The 21,292-nt window shown below is 31.2% G+C and overlaps 1 protein-coding gene across 2 annotated transcripts in view; it reads right to left on the minus strand.

Moving 5' to 3' along the window:
* LOC142323218 (uncharacterized) overlaps positions 1-21,292 on the minus strand; it is a 132,216-nt gene that overhangs the window by 32,657 nt on the left and 78,267 nt on the right. For both annotated transcript variants that reach the window (XM_075362572.1, XM_075362571.1), the window contains exons 15-20: positions 20,264-20,557; positions 18,453-18,626; positions 13,478-13,651; positions 8,290-8,403; positions 3,343-3,460; positions 378-600 (exon numbers count right to left, since the gene is read on the minus strand). In XM_075362572.1, coding sequence (XP_075218687.1) covers positions 378-600; positions 3,343-3,460; positions 8,290-8,403; positions 13,478-13,651; positions 18,453-18,626; positions 20,264-20,557 — 1,097 coding nt within the window. The remainder of the gene's footprint in view (positions 1-377; positions 601-3,342; positions 3,461-8,289; positions 8,404-13,477; positions 13,652-18,452; positions 18,627-20,263; positions 20,558-21,292) is intronic.

Below are 21,292 nucleotides of genomic sequence, written 5' to 3' on the forward strand. Positions count from 1 at the left end.
TCAGTAATAATGAAATTAATTATTACTGATATCACAGGAACAGCAACAATACGGCACATGAGAATTAAACAAAGATGAATACTTGAAATAATAATATACAGATAAATAATATTTCTTCTCATTTCTACAAAGATTCTTAAAAAATAACAAAAAGTGTATATAGTATCTGCAATTTATATGCATCCACATTTCAAGAATGTTAAGAATATGAGAAAACTGAGCACTTAAATTTTCAAATAAAACAGTATAAGCATAGTTCTTTAAACAAACATTTAACATACAGCAATACTAAAGACCATAATAGAAATAAATAATATATTAAATTAAAATAATAGAAATAAAAATGTTGGCAATCCATACAAGAGTTTATTACTTACACGATATGGTCTGATGCAAACAAGTATCCCTCACATTCCACACAAGGTTTACTTTCACTAAGAGCACCAGGAAGAGATAATTTATCAAATTTTTCAATAATAAAGTTATTATTATTAGATTCCTTAGTCTTTTTAGCTAGAGGCTTTTCATTTGTTGCCACAGGTGCTAAAGGTTTAGGCATTAAAAGTACACCAGATGTTAAAACTGAATATCGCACAATATCTAAAACAATTTGAAAGCATATTATATAATTAATTAATTTACTAATCTGTTATAACTATAGACAACAATAAATCAACAAATAACACTACTGAGTTATTGAATGTTAAATATTAATATTTTATCAGAACATATCATCTGCTCTACCAATACTTTAATGTATTCCATATAAAGCGCACTCCAGTATAAATTGCCTACTGTGACAGAATTTGTTTTACGCAAGAATTTCCAAGTACAAAAGAAAATGAACTCAACACTTGAGAAATGCAGTCACCAATTCTAAATACTATTCTGGTGAGCCAACCTATTCTGAATAAATCCTGAATGGTCAATTGTGAATCAAAATATCAACAAGCTATTTCTAAAAGGTTTTGTATATTGATTGCCCTAACTAATAAACAATTTAGTAAATTATTTTAACTTCTTATCTGATTTGTTCCTCATTGTGTAAAATAATATTACCATAGAATGCCCTTTTCATTTTTAAAATTATTTTGTTTAAAGCATAACTTCAAACAGGTTTAAGTAAAAGTTAGAAATCCATGCTTGTGACACAAGAAATAAAGAAAATATTTTAGCTGATAACAAACAACCAATAGAAAACTGATTCTGACCACTTTGTAACAGCATTTTCACACCTTAATAAACTTCCCTTTGTGAGAGAAACTTATTTAAAATTAGTTAGGAGAATATATTTAATAAATACAAGTTTTAGAGATTTTTATTTAGCTTAAGTAGGATTATTTATGAATATGTGAAACATATCTACAGTGGCAAACAAATTAATCCGAACGCAGTATTTTTAACAGAAAATTTTATTTTTAAAAGAAAAGATTTGTAATAATAGTCAAACTTACTCACATTTAATAGCTTGTGTCCTTTGTTTTTGATTATGTCTCTTTGGCATTGATTCTGCTAAGGTAGAACAATGATTTTTGATTTCTTCATCTTGAAACCAAACCTGTATCACTGAATTTATTAAGGTCAGTTTCTGTGCTACAATTCATTTTCCTAAGTCTTCTTTTTAGTATGACCCTTAAATTTTCAATAGGATTCAGATCAGGGGAGTTTCCTGGCCACGAGAGCACTCAAATCATTTGGTTTTTGAAGAACTCTTTGCTTTCTTTGACATGTGACGTGGTGCAAGGTCCTGTTGGAAAATGAGTTCTGGGTTCTTCTGCATAAGTGGGACTATTTTTCTTTGACATATGTAATGTATTGGTACGATTTCATCACCCCATTCACAGGCATAAGTGCTCCTGGCCCTTCATGTGTAAAACATCCCCAAAACATCTTTTTGGCTGGGTGTTTGGGAGCTTGTTGCAGGTGTGCTGGTGTAGTAGTCTTCTCATCTGCTGACTTATGAATGCAGGCTACTCTCTCCCCTTGGACAAAGAATTGAGTCTTGTCTGAAAAAATGACTTTTTTCCACATCTCAATAGTCAATTTAGTTTGCCCACTGAAATTTTTGTCTTCATAACCTGTGTCAGTAACTCCTTTTTTTTAGGTTTTCGAGCAATCCTTCCCACTGCCGACAATCTTCTATGAACTGTCATATCAGAAACATTAGTCTCACTGGCTCTCAAGTCCCTATTAAGGTCAACATCTGACAGACGTGGATAAGTCTTGCTTTTTCTTATTAGTAATCGATCCTGTTGTATATGCGTGGTTTTCTTTTTCCGTCCATATTTTCCTTTTTTCTTTGGAGATGGAAACTATTTCCCTAAACCTTTTAACGATTTCATTTACAGTACCTAAAACCCCACACTACCCTCACTGGCAATCTGTCTTTGGGTCATTTGTGTGTGTTCGGACAGAGCATCAATTTTTAACCACTTTCGTGGGGTTTTATGTCCATCCATTGTAATAACTAGAAACGAATAACACACTTACAACAGAAACTCCTAAGGTCACCAAAAACTAATTGACAATGAATTATAAAAGCACAAAAACCACTAATTCTATTTCTATATCAACTAACAACATAACCTGAAACACCAAACAACAAGCAGTCTATCACAAAATGAAAATTACCTACAACAGAATAAAAATGTCCTTTGTTCGGATTAATTTGTTTGCTACTGTATGTATATAAATGTCTAAATTGTGTATGTGTGTTGTATGTACTCGTATATCTATGCTTAGGATTCTTTAAAGCTGAGGATGCTTAAAAAATTCAGAAATCTTTTAAATGTTTAATGTACATTATTTATTACACGATTTAAATTGAGCTGATTTTTGAAAGTTGATGTATTATAAATGGAATATTTTATTATTATATGAATGATGCTCTGTTTTTTTAAATTTAATTAAAATTTTTTTTATACTTGATGTATTTTCTACAAATAAATATAATGTAACTAACTATACATACTTCAATTATTATAAAATTTCAGTTCTGTGTTTAACATAACTCAAGGAATGAGAAATAACCAGCAAAAAAAAGAAATACATAAAAATTCTTCAGTTTCATTCATTTTTTGATATACTTTAAATGATAATGACTGCTTTGGTCATTAACATTAGATGCTAATGCAACAGAATGAATTAAAATGAATAGTGCTATATGATTAACCATTCGTATTTTATCCTCAATTCATACTCTTCAATTTCACACAACATACAATTATCCACAAATCCTGAAAAACAGTGCCATACCTGCTTAAACAGTTACAAAAGCAAATCTATTTTAAATTTATTAAGAACTGGTATCCACAAATAAAAAATAAATAAAATAGAAATTACCTGGATCTTCCTTATAGCTATGATGTTTATTTTTCCTATGTTCTGTTAATAAGTCTTCACTTGTAAATGATAAGGTACATTTATTACAACGAGTAGTTAGATTTTTTTTCTTGTGCCTCTGAAATTGTATTACAAATAATTAAATGTAGAATATAGCATCAATGCATTTTATTTAGTAGTAAATTTATTAATTTGTCTTATTACATTAATTTATTTCATAAAAAGAAACACAATTTAAGAATATAAAACTCATTACAGAAAATTTTTACTCAAAATGAATCTTTTTGACTTAATACAACTGATTAAAAGAAAAAAAACACTAATTTCAGCTCAATTTCACTTAATTTAAAAACAAATAAAAAGACAAGTAGCAAATCTGGCTAATCCAAAATACAGTAACGGAGGATTACTTTTCCATAATAACCATAAAAATTGAACACCTATTCCACTTATAAATAAAACTAAATTATGCTAAGATTTATCATCCTGTATAACAAATTGTATGAGTTTGATCTTTTAATAAGCAGTTAAACTGTTCTGCACCCTGAACTGGTTTAAGGAATTTGGACAGTAAAAAAAAAAAACCCAAGCAAATAAGAATTCAACATCTACTTACTTGCAGATGATCATTTCATTTAGCTTTCTTGGCAAGTATTTACAATAAAGTTGTGATTCATGTAATTACAATGGAATGAAAACATGAAATGGGGTTTACACATGAAATGTATGGTTTATATAAATAAACCATATTATAGTAAGGTGGCAGATTTCAGTATTTTGATTCATGGTCTTTTTTTAGAGTTTAAATGTTCTTAAAGCAGATAAAATGTAATGTTCGTTACACTTAACACTCCTTTATGAAATATTTAACAGAAACAAAATAAAAATACAACAGTTATCTTTAATTTATACAAGAAATAAAACATCATTTGCACTGAAGAGTTCACTGTAAAATTTGGCAATAACTACTTTTAGAGCCTGCTGTTAACCTTTGTTAGCACTGAAATTATATGGTTTGATAAATTATGAAAATAATTTGAAATTAAAGGAAACAAGCAGTTTGAAATTTGTACAAGCGTTACTTTATATGCTGATGCCTAATTTTTTTGCCATTATATACATATAATGTATATGTGTATAAAAAAGTATATGTAAAGTATACATATATACTTTTTTAACATATATGAGTTATATTATGCTTCAGTGACTGTATAATTTTAAAATAATAAATCAGCTATAAGGTCATTAACAAAAACTGACATTAGTTGATTCTGAAACACTTTACAGGGATGTTTTTTTCCTGTTTAGCCTCTGGGAATCACCATCAGGTATTTACTTCAGAGGACGATATGTACAGGTGTAAATGAAGTGTAGTCTTGCACAGTCTCAGATCGACCATTTCTGAGAGGTTAATTAATTGAAACTTAACCTCCAAAGAACATCGGTATCCAGATCTAGATTCAAATCCGTATAAAAGTAACTACCTTTACCATGATTTGAACTCTTGACTTCTAAATCAGCTGAGACGTGTTCAGCACTAGACCAACCGGGTGGGTACTTTACAGGCATTTTTTTTTTACCTGGATCACCATTAGGTACTGCTGAAGAATGGGATATGGTTGATTGACAAAATGGCTGTAAAGATTCATTCAATAATAATAAATATGAAGTAGTAACATAAAGTAGATTTGGAAAATACAGATTGTGAAGGTCTCTGCACCAGCACTAGTCAACATTTCAGCTTGCATGCTAGCATCCCTCATGTTTCAGAAAACCACAGGTGCTATTATGAGAAAATACAGTTGTTATCTTGTTCGATTCTTTTAAAATGTTCAAGTTTATTCACAAACTGAAAAATGTTTTTTTTTTAATGTACAAAACATGAAATAACTCGGTGCCAAATATATGGTGCCTAGTAAAAATGCCACGAGTTAAAGAATGAATAGTAAGATGGGTCAGGAACTTAAAAAAAAGGATATGGGAACATGCATGATGACTTGCATAGTCGAATTTAATCAGTGATGATTTAGTATACACATCAACTCAAAATTTTGTGAGAATAATATTTCCTGATTTTACTCCTTTTTTCCTAGATTGCCTTGTTAGGTAATCTGTTTAACCAGTGTAATAAATGTGATAACATGTTAAAGTTTTATTTTCAGCTAATTTATAAAGTATATCAAATTATTAGACTGTTTATTGCTTTATTCGACAATAAAGCATCATCAAAATCTGAAAACAACTTATCCCTTTACCATAGGAATGCTTGTGTGAGAGTACTTACAGCTCCCAGCAATTCACTTATTACTTTTTACAGCTCATAAAATAGTCTATAGCAGAGAGTGGTGCTCTCTCTGTTTTATTTTTTTAAAGTACGGGTATGTGGCACCAAGTAGAGAGAAGTAGGGAGTCGAGTAAGGAAGCTCATACAGAGAGGTTGTGTTTGTGCTCTGCGTTCTAATGGCTTATTTGGTTGGTTTTTTGTGGTTTTTAAACTGCAAAAGTAGGGTGGTTTATTGAGATAAGGTTACGGAAGAAGTGTTTAAAGTTTCATGATTCTTGGATTACAGATTGAACCATAATTTTGATTTTTCTGTGTGCATTAGTTTTTCGCATATAACCAGTGTTGTATAAGTTATTGAGGTAATAGAAGAAATATTTTAAGTTGAATAGACAATGAATTGCAAGTCAGTGACATCACTGCTAATAGCAGTAAACAAGTTTTGTTTGAAAATTTTTCAACAATTTTCACAGAGGTAAGTCCTTGCATGCTTGCATGCTTTGATTTGCATTTATGGGTAGACTCAATGATGTCACTGCCAGATAGCCCAGGAAGATCATCCTGATGGGCGATTTGAATTGTAAGGCTGTTGTCACCGATAGTCTTTACACAAACTGTCGCAGTGGGGTTCTTTCACACATCATGACGGTGAATGGTCTTTACTGCTTAAATGACCATACACCTACCTATGCGGCGAGGGGACATCCTTGATTCTGGATTTAACCATAATGGATGGACGATGGGACCACTCCAGGTGTAACTGGAGAGTCCTGCAGGGCAAATCGGCAAGTGATCGATCACTTGGCCACACTGTTATAAATTGAAGACCCATCATTTCATTTGATAGCCAGTCAGAAACCTCCAAGACTGATATGAAGGCAAGTTGCAACTGTCGTCGAAAATGTTGCCAGACAGATCAAAGATAGTAGAAATTCGTCACTGTCATCTCTCCAGAATTTGATAGTCCATGAGATTTCAAAGATTCCTAAGAGCAGTAATAGGTTTAATCCGGTATATTGGTGGACCGAGCAAATAGCGCATATGGGAAGTGAACTTCAGAGTCTATGACGCCAAAAACAGCGGTTAAGGGCTACAGGAGGGCATGCATATGGAGACTGCACAAAGATACGTAGCTGCACAACACTTAATAAATTACGAAATTAAGCAGTCTAAGAAAAATAAATGGAGAGAACTCGATTCAGATCCGTGGGGGCAGGTCTATCAAATGACTATGAAGCGATTTGGTAAGTGGCTTCCCGTCCTCATGGAAGAGAAAGCGAGATGCCAACTGATTAGATTGTTTCCTTGCGAAGATAACAGTGCTACTGAATACTTCGAGTGTGACAGAAAGTTCTTCACGCAGGATGAGGTGACAGCATACCAGCCGTGGTACTAAAGGGACTGGTCAAGAAAGTCCTGTGGGAGATTACGGACATCGCCAATCACAGACTCGAGAACAGCTTTCCCAGAGTGCTGGAAGAACTCAAGAGTGGTTTTTCTCCCTAAGCAAGGTGGAGATGAAGCAAACCCGGATTATTGTCCCCTCTGCCTATTAAATAATTTTGGTAAAGCTGTTGAAAGGATGCCTTGTGCTTTGTGCGATGGACGAGCTTAATGCAGGCACGGGCATTCATGCAAACCAGTTTGCTTCTGTCCAGGATGCTCCAGAATACAGACCATATGAAAGGTAGTGGATTGGGCTGCTCTAGAGAGACAGGACACCTGGTGTACAAGAAGAATGCCAATGCTAATCTTGTTGGACGTACATAATGCATTTGGTTCAAGCAATGCATTCTGGTCAGCAGCAGGTCAGAGGCTGAGCTAGAAGAAAGGGGAAACACAGCCTTAAATGTGATCGGGGATTGGATGTGGGAACACGGACTGGAGCTGTCCCCACAGAAATGTGCATACATCACACTAACGGGTAGAAGAATGGTGGGTAGAATAAACTTCATGCTAGGTGGACAGTTGCTACAAAAGAGAGACATGAAAGTACCAGGGGGTACAGATCAACTAATCATGTAAATTTAGTCAACACATAGTAGAGAGTTGTACAAGGGCTGACAAAATCTTGAAATCACTGAATGCATTGATCACTACTCAGTCGACCTCAAGGGCTTCCAAATGCTGATTAATCATCTCAATGATAACTTCAGTATTGTTATATGCCACCCCGGTTTGGGATGGAGCAATGAGGGACATGACAAACCAGGCACGTCTATAGAGGGTTCACAGGTGTACGATGAGTGTCACAGTGGGTTATAGAACTACATCATACAGTGCAGTGTGTGTGTTGGCGTCAGCTTTGCCAATTGACCTGCAAGGAGTGCAAGAGCTTTGTTACAATGGTATGGGTAAGAGTGAAGCTGAGGCTGATGTAATGGAGACATGGCATGAAAGATGGACAATAAAGATCAAAAGATCCAACCGAGGGGGGCTGAACTGCTGTGCTGGAGGATGGAGAGGCTCCCTTAGAGTAAAAGGATACTTCCCTGGGCTGAGCTTTACTGAATTGTATGTCCAGCCCAGGGGAGTAGGGTAAAAAAAAAGTAGGGTAGTAGGGTAATGTAGAGTAGTGAGGAATCAAACTTATATTAACCTGTTTACTGAAACATTTTCTCTAAACATAAAATTAAAAAAAGGAAAGTTCTTTAATGGAAACTTACCCATAAGTGAGAAACAAAGTAACAGATATGTCGTTCTAATGGGCTACCATTAATAAATACTCTAACTGCTAGTAAACAGAAAGGACATTGTAGATATTCCTCATCGTAATGCACCTGTAATTATAAATAAAAAGTTATGCATCAGATTTGAGTGCAATATTTCACAATATAATAATTATTACACTGAGTTAGAAACTTTCTTATTATACACAATAACTCTCATAGTAGTACACAAATTGGTTAAAAACTACATAATATGGTACATACAAATAACACTATATATAATTGTATAGAATACTGTATATAACTAACACAGACAAAAAACTTGTAACTGCTTAATCAGTTTAAGAAAAAGTTAGACATGACATTTTCATACATTTTAATCTTCAAACCACTCACTGCTAATAAAAGAGAATGATTTCACTCTATGCCAATAAAAAAAGGATCATTTATGAAAATTTGGGATGAAAAACCCAAATCAGTTGGGGTTTTGGATTGGTTGGGGCAAACAACAGACTCCAACAGTGTTTCTGCTTTTAGAAGCATTCCTGGAAATCTTTTCTTAGGGTGTTAAAAACCTCTCACATTTGCCTGGATGTCTTCAATTGAGTCAAATCGGTTCCCTTTCAGAGAAAATTTCAATTTAGGAAACAGGCAGAAGTTAACAGGGGCTAAATCAGGAGAATAGGGGGGTCACAGAAGCACAGGAAAGCAACCAAAAATTTTGCTGTTGAGAACGCAAGTTGAGCTGGTGTGTTGTCGTGGTGTAGGACTCAATTCTTGTCCCACCAGAATGAAGGCCTTTTCTTCTGCACATTTTCACGCAGATACTGAACGACACTTTTATAATATCCCTGGTTGACTGTCTGCCCTCTAGAGGCAAATTCATGATGCATGATACACATATGCTTGAAGAAAACCACCAACATTATTTTCACATTTGACTGACTTTGTCATGCTTATTTTGGTTGTGGCGAACTTGGACCCTTCCACTGCAATGACTCTATGTGTTTGTTTCTGGGTCATACAAATAAACCCATGCTTCATCACCTATAATTACTTTTAATAAATCTGGGCCAGTTTTGGCCCAATTAATCACTTCTTGGGACATCTCAAATTGGTGTAGTTTCTGATGATCTGTTAACAATTTTGGAATAAATTTCACGGACACTTGACACATGTTCAAATCTTGAGTTAAAATTGACTGAACCATGTAGAAACTTCAATTCAGTTCATCAGCCATTTCCCTAACCTCATTGAAGTCTACGGTCAGATTGCTCTAAATCATGAACATTCACAATGTTTTCATGGGTTTTGGAAGCGGAAGGCCAGCCGAACTGGGGGGTCATTTTTTATTGATTTACACCCATCTTTCAATCTGTTGAGCCAGATAAAAACATTTGACCAGCTCAAACACTTATCCCTGAAAGCTGTTTTTAAGAGTTTATAAGTCTTCAAAGCTGATTTCCTGATTTACAAATAAAATTTGACACAAACTCGTTCTGTTTTTTCATCCATTTTGCAAAATCAATAATCCACCGAGAACCGAAAACACATCTTCACTAAGCAGAACGCCACTTGCTACCAAACAGATATTGTGGTGATCTTTTCAAGAGGTTTCAAAGACAAAACAAGCATCCTCTTCCATACCCAGGAGCACACCTAACTTTTCCTACTGAGGTGGCAGTACCTATCTTAAAACTTTCCAATCACACCTATTATAAGCCACTCCCAAAAATTATACAGCTGCTCTAAAAAATAACAAGCTTTCCACATCAAGCTTACTAAGGAAAGTGAGGAGTGACAAATATAATGTTGCATAACAGCACATCAAATCCACTAAACTTGAGGTAGTATTTTAAATTTGTCACAGCCACAAGAAAGACTGTGACATATAAAGTAAAGACAAAAATTAATGAATCCATTCTGTTATGAAAAACAATGTGAGATGTGGGTACGCGCGCACACACACAGCTTCAATTTTGAATAATTCTTAAAAGTATTGAGGGGAAATTTTACAAGTAATTAAAAAAAATAAAGAATACTACTTTTTATCAGTATTCTTGCTTCTTAACTCTATGACATACATAGCGTTTTTTAAAATAATTAGTCATTTCTATAACTGTTTTTCAATGTAAATTTCACTGAAAGAAAATTAAAAAAAAATATCAGTTGGTTTAGCAACTACAGATGTTTAATTTTGCATTCAGCAGATCCTTTTGTGAATTTTGATCAGATGACTAAATAGAAAATTGGAGGAAATGGTTAAAGAAGATCAATATGAATTCTGGAAGGAAAGAAGCACAATGTATGCAACAGGCCAATAATTACTGTAGGTAAGAGGTATATAGGAAGTGGTATGCCCTTAATAGATTAGGAAAAAGCATTTGATTAAGTCTAATGGGATAAACTAATGGAAATATTAAAAACCCAAAGAGTAAATTAAAAAGATACAAGATTAAATAATTATACCTGAATCAGAAAACAAAGGAATAAGGAATGTGTGTTGCTTACTCCTAAAATTGATTAATATGCATTTTGAAGATACGGACAAAATGCTCAAACAGAATGAAGAAAAATAAATTGTATAAGTAAGATTCACAGCTGATAGGGTGTTTTTAGATGAAGCACAGGATATTAAACAGATAATTTCAAATTAGAAGACATTGTGACAAAATGCAGTGTGAAACTGAATATTAGGAAAACAAAAGTAATTAGAATAGAGATAATAAATCAATGAATGTCTTTTTTTATAAAAAAAAGAACTGAATAAGTAAACAAAATAAAAACAAGAATCGTAATGGCTAAGGAAGCATCTAACATAAGGAAAAATGTTATTATCTGATAACATTATTTGTGAAGAAGCATGTTGTGAAGCATTTTGTTTATAGTATACTTCTGTATGGATGCAAAACAGGACACTAAAGAAAAGGAATAAAGAAAGCTGGGATGCATTTGAAATGTAGGCAAGGAAAAAATTGGAGAAAATTAAGTAGAGTGATAGAGCTAACTGGTTGGGATTCATCAAAAGAAAAATGGTGACTAAAACAGGTTAGAAGGATAAAGTGCAATGAAGACAAGCCAGAAAATTTTACAGGCAATCTAAAAAAAAATGGGAAATCTTTCAGGAATTTCAAGGTTTAGCTGGAGATAGAAGAGAATCAGATAAAGTGCATGGTATATGAGTTGGTCTCATTCAATATGTAACATATTGTCCTGTGTTTGTGGCTCGATCAGGATACTGAGAGATTGACAATTGAAAATGTTTATATAATTACAATTTATTAGTTTAAGAACATAAATAAAAAAAGACAAATCAATAATAAGAATAAGAATAAGAAACGACAATAATAAACAACTCACAATAATAATCAGAATAATAACAATGACAACAGCAAACAATAATAAGCAAGTAATAATCATAGTAATCACAACCACAATATAAATAATAATAATGAGTGTTAATAATAATAAACAGTGATTACACACAAAACAGAATTTAAAGTAATTGTCAGGATTTATTTACAGGTTTAAAAATTGAAAACCAGAATTCAGTGCCAATGACAAAAGACATTAGCATGACTGCTAATCTTAACACCTTTAACCACTACTCTTTTATTAACAACAATAGTACAACAGACAAGACAAGTGTAAAGTTCTGTTAATACCTTTGCTGTCCTAACGATTTATGAATGAAATTTAGTACATTATCTCTTTCACTTATAGTCAAAAAGTAACTCACTGAACCACTTTTTATTTTCATCAACTGGAATTACTTGTAATGTCACCTTAATTGCACTGATCTTGTACATACTAGAAATTCTCTCCTTTACTGACCTACTCACAGAATAGTCTTGCTTCAAACTCGCATATAACTCCTCGCTTGGAATTCTCTCGCAGAAATAATTTCAACTCATCTTCCCTGGAGTATTCATACTACTATCCTCTTGACCTGCAGGACCAGACCCTGGTTGAGCATGAGAACGATCGACTGAGCCCTTTGAACTTTCCCATGCATTCCTACTCTTCTTTTTCCTGTTTAGCCTCTGGTAACTACCGTTTAGATAATTCTTCAGAGGATGAATGAGGATGATATGTATGAGTGTAAATGAAGTGTTAGTCTTGTACATTCTCAGTTTGACCATTCCTGAGATGTGTGGTTAATTGAAACCCAACCACCAAAGAACACCGGTATCCACGATCTAGTATTCAAATCCATGTAAAAATATTTGGCTTTACTAGGACTTGAACGCTGTAACTTTCGACTTTCAAATCAGCTGATTTGGGAAGACGCGTTAACCACTAGACCAACCCGGTGGGTTATGCATTCCTACTCTGGGTCTGGTAATTCTTCTCACAAAACAACATTTGTTTAAGTGTGTCAGTGGACAATATTACAAAGGATGATTGTTAAATGGACCTGATAACTTTACTAAAAGGGTTCCTTTTAACCCCTTTCTGGATTCCGCCCATTATTATATTTTCTATTATTTTCTTCTTAATTGGCAGGTTCCGTTACTCAGGTCCATTATACTGGTTTTGTTGCAATATTTTAATCAATTGCACCAATCAGAGATATTTTTAGAATAAGTAAATTACTACTTTTATTCTCAAATTAAATTTTGTTTTGTTTGCCACAGAAAAATATTTTTTTGTTTTATACAAAAAAACAAAAGTTTTACCAGATTAATTCCTTTATGGCTTTTTACATCTCTTACCAACAATACTTACTGGCTTATTGCATATATATGTTAGATGTAAGTTTCTACAATTTGAAATACGCATTTCAATGAAACAATAAACCAAGGTCATTGTGTTTAGAACAATTGACTGAGCTCTAACTTTCCCATGCATTTCTACTCCGGGTCCAGCAACTCTACTCACAGAACATCTGTTTAGATGTGTCAGCAGGCAATAATACAAAGGACGATTGTTAAATGAACCTGTTAGCTTTACTAGAAAGGCATCTTTACCTTTTTAATACTGCTCGTACCTCTGCATCCACAGTAAGTAGGTTGGAAATATTTTTCATTTTGCATCAACATTATAGCTATATGGGAGTATGGTGGTTTAAAAGAAAAATAAATTCTTATCTTACCTTACATTTTTTCATCAGTAATAAAAATATTCTTTATATTACAAAATTATAACATTTTTATAAAATAATTAAACAAATGGCAATTCTTACTTCATAGAAGTGATCAATCACAACAGATCTTTCTGAAGATCTAAACTGACAAATCATACATTCATACGGTAATTCTAATTCATTATGAATTTTATGCATATGAAGAATCAATGTTGTCCGATCTTTAAATTTTTCTTCGCATATTAAACATATAAATTTTGGTTTCACATGTACCTGGAAAAAAGAAAAAATCAAACTAACATGTATTACATTTTTTGTCCTACAGAGAAAATCATTTATAAACAATCAGCTTAAACCAAAAGTAAAAGAATTTACATAATAGGAATGTTATCATCTTGTAATATTTTAGATGTGAATTGCTAAAGCAGTTTGTACAATGTTTATAAAATGTAATGTTAATTATTACAAATAATACAGAATTATTTTTAGTACCTGAAAACAATCTTTTACCAAATTATTGAAATATAATTATTTCTTTAATAATATTAATTGATGAATCCACCTGGGCAATAAAATGCAAAATATTATAACAAAGCAAGAATCCTTACCTTAATAGATATTACAAGAAAAGTGTTTTCAGAGGTAGGTAATTTTAATCAATTCTTTTCTTAAGTAAGATTGAATTTTAAAAATACAAAATTTAAAAATTATTGAAATTATCTACTTTTCAGTTTAAAATGCTACACATTAGCTGCTATTACCATTCTAGAGATATTTGTTAAGAGGGATTAAATTAATGCAATCATGAGCTCGTTCTAAAACTAAAAGACAGCAGTCCATCAACCATTTAACATGCAACTACCCAGACAGGAATGTTTTCTGCATGACTTTTATTCAAGTGAATCATACAGTTAGCATTCACAACATTGACACACTTACACTAAAATTCTAAATACATTACTAATCTATGGTCAGAACCAGTTTTCTTTTCAACTAGAGCCTAATCTGAATATTATTAATTTTTCTCTATTACAACAAACAGCCTGAACTCACAATCACACCTGAAATAGTTTTTCAATCATTCACACAAATTTTGCAGCCAAAATACTCTAAATATTTTAACAATGGATTTTCATTCTAATAACCTAAGATTAAACTAACCTTAAGTGAAAAAACTAAGGAAGAAGTTTAGATTTAGACTCAACAATAATAAAACAACAAACAAATAGATACAGAACATAAAAAATATATAGAACACATGTTTTAAAGTCTGCACTCTTAGCAATCGTGTTTTTAAAAGCAAAGAAATAGTTATTTAAACTAGAAATATGACAGAGCCAAATATTCCACATTCCATTCATTCTACAGCAATACAATAAATAGTTCAATTAAGTCCTTCTACGATAGTTAGATGACTCAATTTGCCAGAATATTATAGTCCATATGGTATACAAGCCATATGGTGAAAGTTTTTAATTTCCATATATGTGTAAAAGCTAATGCATGGATAGTTAATAAAAAACATTTCAAAATTAATCTACAGGTCTTGCTAAATGAATGGCTTCATAAAGAGACACATGTATGAATCGAGGTACAAAAAAAAATTCAAAATCATTCAAATGACAAGAAAATTTTATTTAGGTAATTCAAAGATTATAAGCCACCTCTAATTTGTAGATTATGATTTATCTAAAAAAAATAAAAATGAATAAACAGAAAATAGATAAGCGATAATTGGATTTTACAATTTGAAACATGAGAATTATTTGATAATAAGAATTTAAATAAATTTTTATGATCCATAAAAACGTAACTTTATAAATTAATTTACAACAGGAAAGAGATTGTAAATGCATAAAGAAGAAAGCTGAAAGAAGTACAGTTCATCATATTAACAGAAATTGTTTATGAGTGCAGCAGCATTATCAATTAATTAACACTTGCATATAATTCATCCCCCTTTTGCCATCCAAAACAGTCAATCATTAAGCAAATATAAATAATATGTTCTTTTAAAAACATCTAATTTGTATAATTGTCGGAAGTTGAGCAACTGAAATAAATAAATGCCGTGAATTTCTATAATAATTTCATCGATTTAACTGCAATTTCATTTATAACTTGGAAAACAACAAGCTCCTAACTTTCTAACTGAAAAAAAATAACCATCTAACATAATAAGAGTAAATTAAATCATTCTTCCTGTAAGTATTAGATTACTAGTATTTTGCTTATGAGCGAGTACTTTACATAAATAAAAGTAACTGAAAGTTTATAAAATATTATACATAGATGCCTATAGATAAAAATTTAAGTATTGTATCTATTAAAATGTACAAAAATATTTATACATTTCAGTGATAATTATTTCTTTTAAATCCTGTTATTTTAACACTAAAAACTTTTACACAGTAAAATAAAATCATTAATATTTATTAAATTTACTGTTAGTAACCTCCCTTCAAACAACCTCATTATAACAAACCCCTCCTTTAAAAAAATATTTTTTCCTGTTCTGGCAACAATTTTAATACCTCCTACCTATCCAATCTCGTATAACAATACTCTATATAATAACAAATCCTTCCATGATGATGAAATTAAGCAGGTCTATGTTAGAAAATTTTCCCTCATTAGACGAATTTTCAATGAAAAATAATTTACTTTTTTGATGTACAAAATTTTAAGTGTAGGGCATTAACTATTCATATAACTAGTTCATTGTTCTAGAACTTTCTACAGCATGTGACATTAGGAACTGAAAATGAAACATCAGTAATTCACAGAGATTGAATAAGCAACTGTGCTGCTTCAAACACAGATGTTTTGCACACAGCTTGTCTGATTTCCTGCTCCATACAGGAGCAGGAAATCAGTAGGCATACATACAGTAGCATACATACAGAAGCAGTAGGCAGGGCATACAGCCCTGCCTACTGGCTTTGGGACTATACTAGTCCTGCCATATCTTTGCCAATAGCTGAAAGCTTACTACCTCACTTCATCAATTTGGTAAAAACTCAAAGATGGTCTTATTTTATTCAACTTAAGACTGAGTTACCTATTATTTGGAAAATAGCCAATTATTGGAAAACTGTTGATCCAATTTTTTTTAAAACAAATGAGAAAAGATTAGTTATTGGCAGTCACTAAAATACATAAATTTTTCAAGAAATATTAATCAAATAAATGAATTTGTTTTTATGATTAATTTTCTTTTTACTAGGGTTAATTTAATAATGCAATTTTATCAAGCTACAATTACATAAACTGAATTCTTATTTATTTTACTGCTATTGCACATACCATCATTAATAACAAAGTTGGCTACCATTATTATTGTTAAAATAAAACAATGATAATATTTAGAAGACTTTTATAATTACAGATTTAAAGCATATAGGTTACGTTTGTTTTTGACGTAGAATACATCTTACCTTTCAGGTCGGCAGTAGGCCCCCCAATCAGAAAATCAAGTGTTATATTTTCATGTAACATCTGAGATTGCTACATCTTCAAAACAACAAAAAATCCAAAGTTATACGATATACCATTTGACAAATGAAGTAACAAAGGTTATGAATTGCACAACATGACCACACTATTGCATCAGGAAAAGTAGTCTTGTTCTGCGCCACTTGCAATAAGATTAGTAATCTCTGGACTTTGGTGTGATAGAATGTTGAATGTGACGTGTTGCTGAAATTGTCTCATCGAATACTACCTATGTAAAATACTATAAACGATAATATTGTTAAAAGGTCTAAATAATTGTAATTAAAGTAGTAAAATTTATCAGTTTAGAGGAAATGTCGCAGTATATTGGCGTTAAAAGTGTTCAGAAGTATATTGCAAATGCCTACAAGAGAGTAAAAAAGACCATAGCAAATCCAAAACATATAAAATGACCAATGCTGAACATCAGAGCATCGATCTATTTGTCTTATATCTACTTCTCATACAATAGATCCATAGTAAATAAAGTCTTGCTTGAACCAACTTGTGTGATGATATTGAAAATAACATTTTGTACTTTTCAGAACTAGATTTGACATCGTTTCACTTTCTTTCACAGCACATTAGCAACTCTACACCAAACATGACATATTCTACATTCTAAAGGTTTACGGTCATCACTATGACACAATCCCTGTTGATTTTTTGATTTTGAGTGTTTGTTTACTTTTTGTAAGTTTTAGTTTACAAGGCCAACTGCTTCATTGGGCCAAACTGGTATGGCCCCAATAAAGCAATATCTGCTGAATACTTAAAAATATTAGACAAAATTGTAAAAAAAAAAAAAAAAAAATAGTTTATGTCTTCATAAAAAACTTAGATTATTCTGTCTCAAAAACATTGAAATCAAGAACAAAGTTGAAAAGATTTTTTCTTAAAATAAATAAGAAGTATACATACAGTATGTGTGTGTGTATATATATATACATAAAACATTTTAAAAGTAAGACATCTTAAATTGCTGGTGAAATAGAATAATATTACTTTGTGGTTCCTCAAGCTATATGGACTGAAGATATAAGAAAGTTAAAATGTTGTTATTGAATATAAATCATTTGTATCCATATTTAATTGTAAAAATTATCTTAAATTATAATAAAAGAAATATCTTTTTCAAGCTAAAAATCGTTCAAACCTAAGAATCAACGGTTTTATAATTTATACTAGAAATTACTAGAATATCTTGTACTACAGATAAGTCACAAACAACAAAACGAAGTAAAAATAAATCATATAAACAGAGATGTACATACAAATTAACTATAAATATGTAGGTGAACAAAAAGTACATGGAAGTTTGTTAGCAATGAAAATATATCTTATATTAAATCATAATGTACTGGATTTCAGTTTGGCTGCTAAAAAATGTACATATGCAAACAGAAAATATAAAAGAGAATATCTACTATATACTCTTTTGAATAATTACAAACTAATAAGTGAATTTTGAGATAATTAAGTTCATTGATGAAAACTAAACTCTTGGTGACTCTAAAGTTATTTATACCAATTAAATTCACCACAAGAAAAGTATAATAAATATAAAACAATTACTTACTTCTTTTACATGATGCTGATGCAATGGCTCTGATGGAAAGTCTATAACACAGTATCGACAGTGCGGTGTTAAAACATCTTCACGTTTACAACTGTTGGAAGTACTACATCCAAGAACTAAAAGATGCTTTAACAAATGAATGTTTGTATATATCCTAAGACCACAAGTACAGCACTAAAAAAAAAAAAACCATAAAATCAATCTATAGCAAGAGTACAAAACATTATTTAAAAAAATGAGCATAAGATAAATTCAGCTATAAAAAAAGAGGCAATTAAAGAAAAGAGAAACCTATAACCTCCTAGTCTTTATCTCAGTACTTAGATAGGCATACTGAACCAAATGAAGAAAACATTTATTACTTTACTAACAGAACATTGGCATTCATGCTTATGCTGTAAAATAAGAAGTTTTATTACATAATAAAGGAATTAAGAGTGGTATTTTAAAACACTTACGAAATTATATCCTTAGAAGTATTAAAATCCTACCAGACCACTAATTTTTTAAAGTTTGAAAAAATGTGATATTTAAAAAAAAATAAAAATTCTGAAAAAAATTTAAGATAGGCAGCCTAAACAGTTCAATATCAACAAATGTGGTTATATTTTCAGGCTAGTTTCTAGTTTCAACATTATTTCAATCTCACAGTCTGAATTCAGCCCTTATTCATTCATAATTTAAAAAAAATATCAAGTATATTTATAAAAATGTTTTGAATTTGGTGCACACCAGAAGCCAGATTCAAAGCAGCAACATATAGATTATAAATATAGTCTTCCAACCATGAGTAATTCTTACTCTGTTACATTGCACTCAAAATTTTAATTTGCAAACCATGGAAGTAATAGTTTTAAAGGATTTCCCAAAATCCTAATACGAAAAACCTGCAAAAGGAAAGAATTTTTCTTCACAGATAGGAAAATTACTATATTTTACCTAATGTAATTATTTAACTGAAATTTGTGAAAAAGCACAGGTGGAGAAGGCACAAGTTTCTCCTTGGTTGATGAGCATATCATTGCCTTGTGATACTAGAAATTTACAACTGTAAACAAAAACTGCTAGAATAAAAACCATACAAATCAATACTTATAAAGGGGCCAACAACATGTATTCAGCATAAAGTATATCACTAAATTTTGTAAGAATTTTGAAGGGTCTACAAAAAACAGATCTATCAGGTTAATGACTGCACTGTCACTCTATTTTAGAGTATAAGTAGCAGCTAAAAAAGACCAGAAAAAAATATTTCAGCTGACACTGAAAGAACACAATCTGTTTGGTTAACAATGTCTAAATAATAAAAAAAAATTCAGAATTTTTTTTTGGTTGGATTGTTGTTTGCCTTTTCAAACAACAGATTATGTAGACTTTAATAGACATTATCTTTTTCTATTATAACACTTATTCATTACAAAACAGGAAATTACTTGTAAAAAGAAATAGACTTTTTGAACTTTTATTTCGTTTCTTTTAGAAACATTACATAATTATACTCTGAACAAGCAATATATAATAATTTTTTAATAAAATAATTAATTTGACCATAATAAACAGGGTATTATCTTTTAAATAGAATTTTTAATAGATCACCTGTAAGATGGGACATTATTATCAAAAATACAATCAAAGAAGCTTTTTCCTTAACTGCAGAAATACAAACAGAGAATAAAATAATTAAAATATCAGATAATAATAAAATATTATAGTAAAAACTATACACTGCTGTAGAAAGGCTGTTATTTAGGACATCCATACATTCACACAGACACAGACGCACAAACATATAAATTACTTATTACACTTACTTTAACTTGTATTTTACATTTCTTTATACCCTCTAGCAGGCTTTTGTTTCCAGGAAGAGTTCCATAATAGTATGTTTCAAGAGGTATCCGCTCTTCTGGACTGGTAATTATTGATGTAGATGTTGATGGCTGTGTTGTTACAGGTGTTAAAACAGTTGATGGTGACTGGATAACCACTGAAGTACAACTGGTAGTAGGTGTTGGTGATGCATTACGTTTACGCTGCGTTCTTTTTGATGTAGTGTTTGAACCAGATCCAGATGATACCGGAACAGTATTCTTTGGTAACTCATTCTAAAATAACACGACGTGATTAAAAACAATTTACACTAAAAAATTGCGGTCTCCATCTTAAAACTCGTCCTACTACAAACTACATAGCAAGGAGTATTTAGAAAAATGTTAGAACAGAAAAACTGAAGGACAATAAATATTCAAAAATTTTTATCTTTAATATTTTGTAAAAATTTAAAGAAGGTATAATTATTACTCTTTAAAATCAGTTTTTCAAATATATCAGCAAAATTAACATGAAAAATATTTTTATCTTCATATTTTACTTAGGTTATATTCTATCAAAAACTGCACTATAGTAAAAATTAAATGGAAAAAATCTTTAACAGATTTTAACTATAATTTTTTTAAACATTAATGAGAATTCTACCCATCAATAGACCCAGAAATTAGTGAAAATAATATTTGACTACAGTAAACAAAATTACCATTAATGTTTAGGATAAATTGCTTAAAGAAGACATACATAACACAAATCACTGAAAAATTAATTTAAAATCGATTTGGATTTAGATAATTTATTTTCAAATTAACATTATTAGTATGTCCTGTGAGGTGTATGGACAGCACAGTGGGCTGCAGGCTGTGTGATGTTACAAGAATTAGTTGCATGAAATAGTGTTCTGTATTAAATTCAGATGAAAGTATAGTTTAGCCATAAGATATTCAAAATAACTGAAAGTTATATAAACTGTATAAAAGAAAAATAAATTTTGCAAAGATAATATAACAAAA

The sequence above is a fragment of the Lycorma delicatula genome, chromosome 4 (genome assembly GCF_047948215.1).
Source record: "Lycorma delicatula isolate Av1 chromosome 4, ASM4794821v1, whole genome shotgun sequence".
Lineage (NCBI taxonomy): Eukaryota > Metazoa > Arthropoda > Insecta > Hemiptera > Fulgoridae > Lycorma > Lycorma delicatula.